This window comes from Perkinsus marinus (assembly GCF_000006405.1).
Source record: "Perkinsus marinus ATCC 50983 genomic scaffold scf_1104296950436, whole genome shotgun sequence".
In the NCBI taxonomy this organism is placed as follows: Eukaryota; Perkinsozoa; order Perkinsida; family Perkinsidae; genus Perkinsus; species Perkinsus marinus.
The window spans coordinates 482053-491553 of record NW_003209596.1 but is presented as its reverse complement, the minus strand read 5'-3'; the positions used below and the strand labels follow the sequence as shown (position 1 = coordinate 491553).

The 9501-nt window shown below is 49.9% G+C and overlaps 5 protein-coding genes across 5 annotated transcripts; 2 read left to right on the top strand and 3 right to left on the bottom strand.

Annotated features, from left to right (window-relative positions):
* Positions 1-102: 102 nt before the first annotated feature.
* On the bottom strand, positions 103-853 carry Pmar_PMAR018628 (d-3-phosphoglycerate dehydrogenase, putative; the record flags this gene model as incomplete). The annotated part of the gene is made up of 5 exons (XM_002778142.1): positions 103-180; positions 227-327; positions 371-466; positions 521-690; positions 741-853. The coding sequence occupies 5 exons, from the start codon at positions 851-853 to the stop codon at positions 103-105; spliced, it is 558 nt and encodes a 185-aa protein (XP_002778188.1).
* Positions 854-971: 118 nt separating this feature from the next.
* On the bottom strand, positions 972-1716 carry Pmar_PMAR018627 (SUMO-conjugating enzyme ubc9, putative; the record flags this gene model as incomplete). Its single annotated transcript, XM_002778141.1, has 5 exons — positions 972-1038; positions 1088-1231; positions 1278-1403; positions 1498-1564; positions 1611-1716. The coding sequence occupies 5 exons, from the start codon at positions 1714-1716 to the stop codon at positions 972-974; spliced, it is 510 nt and encodes a 169-aa protein (XP_002778187.1).
* A 440-nt stretch (positions 1717-2156) lies between these two features.
* Positions 2157-4387, bottom strand: Pmar_PMAR018626 (uridine cytidine kinase i, putative; the record flags this gene model as incomplete). The annotated part of the gene is made up of 7 exons (XM_002778140.1): positions 2157-2165; positions 3043-3121; positions 3491-3555; positions 3610-3694; positions 3825-3943; positions 4165-4228; positions 4272-4387. 7 exons carry the CDS (start codon positions 4385-4387, stop codon positions 2157-2159), a joined length of 537 nt encoding a protein of 178 aa, XP_002778186.1.
* Positions 4388-4442: 55 nt separating this feature from the next.
* Pmar_PMAR018625 (hypothetical protein) lies at positions 4443-5942 on the top strand (the record flags this gene model as incomplete). Its single annotated transcript, XM_002778139.1, has 1 exon — positions 4443-5942. One exon carries the CDS (start codon positions 4443-4445, stop codon positions 5940-5942), a length of 1500 nt encoding a protein of 499 aa, XP_002778185.1.
* Positions 5943-5968: 26 nt separating this feature from the next.
* Pmar_PMAR018624 (hypothetical protein) lies at positions 5969-9409 on the top strand (the record flags this gene model as incomplete). The annotated part of the gene is made up of 1 exon (XM_002778138.1): positions 5969-9409. One exon carries the CDS (start codon positions 5969-5971, stop codon positions 9407-9409), a length of 3441 nt encoding a protein of 1146 aa, XP_002778184.1.
* Positions 9410-9501: the final 92 nt, after the last annotated feature.

Sequence of the window (9501 nt, the reverse complement as noted above, 5' to 3'; positions counted from 1 at the left end):
TGCTTAGTCTCTCTGGTGGCAGGCACATGGAGGGAAACAACGTCGCATTTAAAAATTGAGGGCACTACACCAAGACGTCAGACACACCGACCCGTCATAGCCTCAACTCACATCATAAAGTGGTTCTGCCCCCAGGTCCGCGATTTGATCTGGAGTGAGAAAAGGGTCATAAGCATAAATCTGCAGCATACAAATCCACCACAAGGGCCCATCAAGGCTACCCTACGTCCATGCCAAAGCCTTGGGCTGCCAGAATCACGAATCGCGACACGTTGCCACAGCCGTACAATCCAAGACTGCTTCCTCTAATCTCTGTTCCAGAGTTGCCTAAGTTCATAAATATCACACCCGCCTATGCCACGTCAAGTACCGTCGAAATAATTCCTCTTATGCGCTAGAAGCATGCCAAAGACCAACTCCGCAACCGCATTAGAATTCTGTCCCGGAGTGTTCTGGACGCAAACTCCTAAACCAACAACACAAGAAAATTCTAAGCTCTACCTATAAAGGTTCAACTCACCGTGATTTGTGGCTGCTGGCAGGTCTATTGCGTCCACACCCGCACCAGCGCGTACCAGAACTTTCAAGTTCTTAGCATGGGAGAAAAATTCTTCGTCGCAAACATCACTGCGAACAATGCAGGCTTCGGCTGTGGCCACTGCCTCGTACAGCTCAGCTCGATCCTTATACCTTAACCAATTTGAAAATAACACCACCGCTCCCACGAGCGGCGCCCTTACCCTTCCAACTTCTCGAATACAAGACCATGCTCTTCACATATAGTCTTGATAGCGCCTACAGCGTCCCTCGCAAAGGGTTTCGTAGTAGCCAGAAGCACTGTATGGGGAGTCATGAACACCACCAACAGTAAAGCTGCTAAAAACAAAATCCAATAGACATAAGACGCGACGCCTAGGTCTCAGTGAAGAGGGGAGCTGCAGTGTATTCATTGATGTGGCTTGAATGGTATTCTAGTGAGTTACTCTCTGTCCCCCATTGGCGACGTCCTTCGCTTGCTGCTTCACACGACGGAGGTACCTACACACCACGCAAGAGGTCCCGAGTTCGATTCCCAGCCAGGACATACTCCTCTTTATTCTGTGTAAAAAGCTGGAAGGGCTCCGCCTGAGCAGGACTAGCCGAGTTGGGATTGTCCAGAAGGTCTTGGACGCCCAACAAGATCTGCTTAATCGTAATGGACGGCTTCCAGTCCTCATCCTCGTTGAGAATACTAAACAACGATGATAGACACCTAGTGCAGGGCGAAGACGACTCACCTTAGACACACTGTTCCAGATGGGTATATATTTGGATGGAAGAGTACCTTCCCATTCACAAACACGAACTTGCACTTGGGCGGTTTGCCAGGGTAATCTTCAGAGAAGTCCATCGTTAATTTGTATCTGATTTACGCATATCCTTCTCCCCCCCAAGCCCGTGTCAAAACCCGAGACGGCTCAACTTTCCGATACGAATCTATCATCGATCCGAACTTACGTCGCACCTTCCCATGGCGTTCCAGCTCGACCAGGAATACCACAAATCCATCGAAAAAGGTTCTGACCTGCACCACGGGGATGTTCATACCACACCTTGTCGTATTCCACTACCTTTCCCATCAGGATTAGCCATGGGCTTAGCCGAGAACCCAAATGGATGATCTTTCCGCCACTCAGCTCTCTCCTTCTGAAGCCTTCGCGATGCAAAGGATGCCATGAGTTCCAAGGACGACAGATAGCAGTACCGGATTGAACGGACTCCAAATAACGCCACTACTCTAGAAACTTGTGAACAACGATCATTATGATACAACAACATGATTACCACAACTTGCCATAATCAATGCTCAACATAGAGGAAATCCACCAAAGGGTGAAGGGCTCGAGAGAGGAGGCTATCCCCTATGTGGGAGTCCAGAACATAAACGACACAGCACTACTACTACTACTACTACTACTACTACTACTACTACTACTACTACTACTACTTCTACTACTACTACTACTACTACTACTACTACTACTACTACTACTACTACTACTACTACTACTACTACTACTACTACTACTACTACTACTACTACTACTACTACTACCACCACTACTACTACATGACCGTGGTGGGTCCGTGGTCATGCTGGTCATTGGCTGAATGAACTAAGTGACCTGCATGCAGGACGTGGGGCCCGGAACGGACGCGATACTATCTATTACGAAGTTGAAAGACCGGCATCTTTCACAAAAGCGCAGCTGTTACACTTCTCTCACGTGCACATGGAGGAGAAGTGGAGATGTCAGAGAAGGCAGTTAGCCGTAAACAGACTCGTGCTCGGGCTTGGCCGCAAACAACTATCCTCTATAGTTAAAAGATGTATTGGATGGAAAATCGGGGATCGACGGCGTTTGTTCGAACTCCTCACCTTCCACAGCAGCACGAAGGGCTATCTTCGACATCTTTCAGCCGATATCACGGATTGGAAATATCGCTACTGTCGGTCTCATGAAGAGGATTTACCACACTTCTTCTGGTGCCCCTCGAGGATGATGTGTACACTCAGAAAGAAAATCTGGGGCGCGGATCCACTCCTGTCAGCACTAGCAGGAGAGAGGCCTCAACGCGGGCTCACCCTGATCCGTGGGGCCTTTACGGCGACACGAGAGAGTGGTCTCCACGCAGTGAGGAGATTCTTGAGGGCGAGTGCACCGGCTTGGAGCAGTACCTCCGAAGCTGCCAAGCATCGGTAACGGACTCGCGGTGTCGTTGTGGCACTGAGTGTCCTCTTAGAGGAGTCCTCTAAGCAGGACACAGGAGCAATACGGCCATACTGTGTACACAGGAGATGCCGTGCTCCCGGACCAAACCAAACCAAACCAAACTACTACTACTACTACTACTACTACTACTACTACTACTACTACTACCGAGCCGTGGACAACATCGTTATAGTCTTTCTAAACCGGAAAAGTGCTCTCTTTCTTATCTCAACTGCTACCCTAACTTCGCTATCAAACGAAGATTCATCCCGCGGAGCGATTCACTCACCCTGTGTTCAACCGCAGGCCTTATGATACCGAGTGATGAAGCATGATCGGCGACCATCATATAGAGGACAAGGACAGGCCTGGCGAACAACAACTAAACAAATGATCCCAGCGCAGTAGCACAACTCTTGAATTCATAGTAGAGTAGACGTTGTACAAGCAGATGCGGAAGAAACATAGATAGCAATAGGGGTAGTAGTTTCGAACAGAGATGGCTTATGCCTGACTCGTTAATCCTCACTAAACAGACATAGACGCAGTTCTTTCGAGTTTGGAAAAGTGTATACAACATGAACCATACGATGTGATGATATACAGGGCAGTTCAGGCGTAGGTGAAGAATCATCATTTTTCTTGTCCTCGTGGTACACGAGGTGGATGCCTAATCGCACGGAGCGACGACCGCGAGCTTTGGCGGAGCAGGCCCAACCGGCTCCGACGCCACCGACACGCTGGCGCTCCTTATGTTGGAGAGTCTAGACTCGATCCATTGCACTAGGAGACTTATCGCAACCTAGAAGAGGACAAGAATAACATCATCAATAATTGTGCAACGACAGATGCCTACGTCGTTCACCGCTGCGTGAGGCACTATAATGTCCGCATTACGGGCAGACGGCTGAATGAACGTCTCAAACGCTGGCTTCACGAATCTGACAAGTTGAAGAGATACCCAGGTTCTGAATAGAGCGATCGAAAAGGGAACAACAGGTCTCCATTTCAGCAACTTTCCAGATAAGACCCTCTGAGCATCGTCCCAACACAACCTACGAATATTCTTACGCTTCATATTGGGTCAAAGTGGCATCAACTGAAATGCCCCTCTCTCCACAATCACGCTTGATTCGTCGCACCAGGCACAGATCTGCATCCTCTTGTGTGAAAACTTTCATGTCTAGCACCTATTCAAGAGCCTCTAGCGTCTACCCCTGAGACGCCCATAACTACTACATCTGCGAGCTCGGGTACATAAAGAGCGAAAATGCCCTCGACTATAATAACGTCCACTTTGGCTCCATGAATGACTGTGGCGTTGTCTGTTCGCGTATGAGAGACAAAGTCGTACTCGGGAACACTACCAAGGCGGAGACTTCAACTCGAGGGTAAATTCTGGAGTACTTACTAGACCACTGGCTCCTTCCTTTTCAAGGCCAGGAGATGCTCGCGCTGTAAGATACCGAGGATATCTAAATAATAATTAACCTATTTCAGCCTATTGTCCAGTAGTACCTTCTGTGTGCGTTATTCATATCTTTCATTGTATCCTTCGCTCGCCATTGGATACTTGTAACCGCCACGAAGCATGCTGGACAATCCCAAGATAGATTTGGGAGTATTATACTCATTATTCCCTAATCGACTGGTATTGAGTTGGTCTACTTCGACACCGGTGAATCTAACATGGTAACAGCTGTAGAACTGAACTCCTCCATCAACGCCGCCTCTACTCGAGAAGATCTTTCCCGGCTACGGTCAACGGCACGTCGTCTTCGGACCAACAATTGTAAAAAGCGCACCGAAATTCAGGAGCGTTTGGCTGACAACGACATTGATGACAACAAGTTGGCGCTATTGGAGACTGAGGAAGCTACGTTAGAAGCAGAGATCATCGCACTCTCTGGCGCCGCTGACAATGCTTCCAGCAAGATCAATGCGTTAATGCGAGAGACCTGCATGGTGAACTCGGCCACTCTATCAGCGGACGACTCCAACAACAACGCCACCGCAACGCCAACCTCTGCTGAGTCAGTTTCTGGTCTAGTCAGAGCCCTATCTTCGGCACTCAGTCGTCGGCCTTACGACTCAAGAACCAAACGAGCCGATATTAATCGTCTCCCTATGCAGGGTCGAAGTCTTATCGATCCCTACCAGCTTCCAGCCCACTTCAGACGATTGGAGAAATGGTTTGCCAGCAACGAGTTTGGTACTTTTGACGACTCGACTAAGGCCTTCGTTGCCGATAAGGAGGTGGAAGCTCAGTTGGTTGAGAAGGCTATAGAGAGTCTCTCCTCTCATCGTAATGTCGCCTCTGAGGCGAACACTTTGGTTGATACCTATGGTGCTACTTGGAACCATCTCAAGAACACGCTCATCGACAAGTTTGCAAAGCCCGAAGACATCCGTCGTGAGCTCAACCGTAAGATATCCCAGCTCACATACAAGGGCCACTCTAATGTCGATGGGTTCATTTCTGAGTTGCGTCAGATCCACACATTGGCGTCTACCGTCAACTCCTCGCCTGAGGACAGTGTTTACTTCATCGACGACATTCTTCGGTGTCTCCCACCTAATGTCCACTCACAACTAGTTCAAGAAATTAATCAAACGGCCAGGATATGTCGACACAACAGCTCCTCGACTTCGAGTCCTACCACTAAACCATGGCAGCTCAAGCTACCCCTAGATGCTCCGTCCGATCAGCACTCTATTTTTGGTATTCTCTCGGACGTGGCACAGTCCCTCTTGGCGTCGACTGACTTTCGAAAGGTGCCACCTGAATCTAACCGTGGCTCTCGTCGAGAGGACATGAGAGACAAGATCTCCAAAGTTAGCGACTCTACTACCAACAGTACCAGAGCACCACCTAGTGCGATAACTGAAGCTCGTCGCCAACACAAGGAGGCCAATGACTGGGCGCGGAAACAGAATTTTGTCATCATCGTCATGGGGAAGGCTCTACGTTCATCCACTCCTACCGACCCAGGTTTCAACAACGCCTCTGACGTGCGATTTCTGGTTTCCCGCCAAGGGAAGCGGTACGGCCTGGTCGCGTTTGACTCCAAAGCGGACGCTGAGAAAGTCATAGCCGAATACTTTTCGAACAAGGACTCATTCACTCTGGTCAAGCCATATGACCCTGACTTCAAGTCAAAAAACGACTCCGGGCGTCGCAGTCAGTAGGCGACTGTCGATTGCCCGTATTATCTATGCCTACTTCTACTGCTCCCTCAGCTAACGCTGTGGGAGCAAACTCTTCCGACCATCTATCACACGATTTGATCGACGACTATGTTGCTGCCGTCGACGAAGGTCGTCATCATCCTGAGATATCTTTCGGCTTATCGCTCTCTCAACCTCACCGTTCAGAGACCAACGCTGACCTACGAGTCCGAGGAGTGCTCGATACCGGTGCTACCAGCTCGTATATCGTGGTGCCAGAGTCGTTCATACTGGCATTTCAGACAGATCCTCTCCATCAGCCAGTTGCAGTGACCCTAGCTAACGGAAGTCAGGTCAACATCAACACAAGTATTCCCTGCTCAATCATGGTTCGGGATATACGCTCTGGTGAGTACTTCAATGCTGGCCATCATACTCTCCGTGTGTTAAACTGCCGTGAGCGACTTCATCGGCCCTATTGTCTCATTGGTAGAGATTTGATCAAGGCTTGGTGTCTCGTATGCGTTGGCCTCGACTCCGTTACCCTGTCTGGTCGTTTGGTATATGAGGCTACTCCTGTATCGACACAACTACCGGCTGCGCCCTCCCTCGCTACCATCTATCTGGTGGACGACACTGACCCGAAGTCATTGGTATCACTACCCCCGGTGGTAGCTCCCCCTGATCCTCCTACTCAACTATGTAATCAAGACAAAAAACTCGCTCTCGATATTCTCCAAGCACTGGTTGCCAAAGGATGGCGTGATCTTCCTCTGTCGAGGGGTTATCGCTGTCGTATCCGAGAACTGTGCCCGGTCGAGCACCTAGACTCTCCACATCAAACACATGTTGGTGAACTGTTTTTACCCGCGTCAACTCTATCGACAAGGCCATCACTCAGGAACTTCGCCACTCCTCTCTTCAAGCGACTGTCTCCTGACCTCAAGGTCGCCTATAACTCGATGATAGAAGACTACGTCACCAAGAAGTGGTGGGTATCGGCCCCAGCGACTACGACTGTCAGCCCCACCCCAGCTGCCAATGTTTTCCTGATCAATGGTTCCAAGCGACCAAGGCTCGTTTGTGATTTGCGAGCTTGCAATGCTGCTCTACCTCGCGCTAGCTCGCGCAACCCGGACTTGTGGAAAGTACTGTCTATCATCCGCTTGACTGGTCCATCAATAATCGTTGGAGCCGACATATCTTCGGCGTTCTACGCCATCAGAATCAGTGCGGAGTCTGGCACTACCCACTTCGTGCTGCACACAGCGCTTGGCACCTTTTGGTCTACAAGGTCATTGTTTGGAACAAGTATAGGTCCCAGCTCTCTGAGTGGCACACTAGGATCGAGTGTCGAGGCTGTCAAGAACTGCTCATCTGTTTTGCAGTCACCGTCAGTGGTTTCGGTGGTCTCGAATCATAGCGATCATGGAGATACGCACACTCGTTACCCTGTCGACCTCACCTCCAACCTCCAGTATTTTGCTGATGATATCGTCTGCTCCGGCTTCATCTGCACAATTATCCTCCACCTCATGGCTATCTTATTACAGGTCTTGGTCTTTCTGGCGTTTAACTGCCAGCCCAAGAAGTGTGCCATTTTGACGACTGAGGACAATCGTCAGGAGGCCGAGAAGACATGTAAGCAGTTTGGCCTACTCTTCCCTATAGCTGAAGTTATTGGAGTGCTGGGCGTGGTCTTCTCCTATACAGCAATCTGTGGTGGTCTTCCAGCACGACTATGTATGAGCTGTGATGCGGCTTCTCGCATGGCGAAAGCTATGGACTTCCTGAAGAAAGATCCGGTGTTGGCTCAGCGACCTAGTAAGATCGATATTTTCGCGGTCGGTGGTAAGCTTAGCTTCGACCAGGGACGGGTCCATGGAGAACGAAGGCTCATCAGTGATCTCTTGAAGGTCATTATTGCTAGGAATTTCCCTAGCTCTCCTTGGCACCAGCACTGTGACTTGACGACTATGCCTTCGACCGAGCAACAGGCCTACGAAGCGGTGGTGCTGTGGGCAAGAGAGGTCTGTGAATCGTCTTCGTCATGTCGTCATCTATCCCCTCTTCGTTCTAAGGGGCAATCTGAGGTCACCATTATCGTTGAGACCGATGCTTCGCTCTATGGCGGCGCTACGGTGGTAAGGATAGACGACGACATTATCCTTCAAGATGTGTATCGTTTCTCGGCTCGGCAAATCTCCTATTCATCGAATAGGAGAGAGCTACTGATGTGCTTACAAGGCATTCGTAGAGCGGCTGAGTTGATATCCTACCATCGTACCACTCTCACAGCCCTCACGAAATGCTCACACCTCATCTTTAATGTCGACTTCCGTACCGACAACAAGTCTAGTTGTAGCTGGCTGTCCAATGATGAGGCTGTACTGAAGCTACAGAGCTCGAAGATTCTTGAGCGACGCGCCATCATACGACTCATTGACTCTATCTCAGAGGAGCTTAAGGTCATCAGGCAGTATGGTCGGTTGTCGCTATCACACTTGGCGGGTGCTACTAACCACTATGCTGACTCAGCCAGCCGGTTGTTGGACCGGCCTGTCAAGACGGGCACGACAACCACTAGATTGGGTGAGCTTTTGGCTGCCTATAAGAAGTCTGATAACCTCAAGCCATCACAGTTGATGGGGTCCGACAAAGGCGAGTGTGCCGGAGAGCATTGCTGCTGGGCGGGGTCTATCTCTCACGATGAAATACGGCTCATGGTCAACGCCGCGTCTGCACCAGCTATGTCCCTTCGAGAGGATCTCCCAAGCATCTCCCACGAAGACCTGGAAGAGCAAGAGAGGGACTTAGAAGGTGACTTTGACTCCTGCTGCTGTCTGATAGAAGATGATGACCCTACCGGAGGTATAGCAGCTTATGATCGTCAACCATTCTCTATGATAGCGTCTATAACCTCCGGCTCAGATGACTTTTGTGAGGATGTTTGTCGTGCCGTTGATTGCGTCCTTGCAATCCGTGATGACCTCGGTCAGAACCCCCCAGCGCCTCACCCAACGGCAGAGCCATTGATCGAAGCAATTGCCCGTGATTCATGGGATGTCGACTCCGTACTAGACCGAGTCCATATACTGCGATTGGTTCTCTCTGTCCTGCGGTCTAATGCTCAAGCTCCTAATGCCACTGTCCTGGAGTGCGAATGGAACCAAGCTTGGAATCAAGAGGATGTCTTATGCGCTGCTCACTCAGCACAGTTCAACTTGGTTAACGGTAAATCTCTACACGATATCAAGACCAACAAAGGATGCTCCTGGGATGTTATCGACCCAACTGCCCTCTCCAAAGTCTTAGCCTACCGATGTGGACTGCCGACCGGAGAGGTGGTGCTGATAGATTTGGGAGTATTATACTCATTATTCCCTAATCGACTGGTATTGAGTTGGTCTACTTCGACACCGGTGAATCTAACACGCATAAGCGCAAAGTCTAGCCGATTCGGATCATCGAAGTTGAAGTCACCCTGAGAACCATCCATGGTAACACAGTGAGAAAAGCCTCCTACTTTCAATGCCACTTCGTGATCGGCTCTAGACAAAGTCCTGTAGTACTGGTCGGT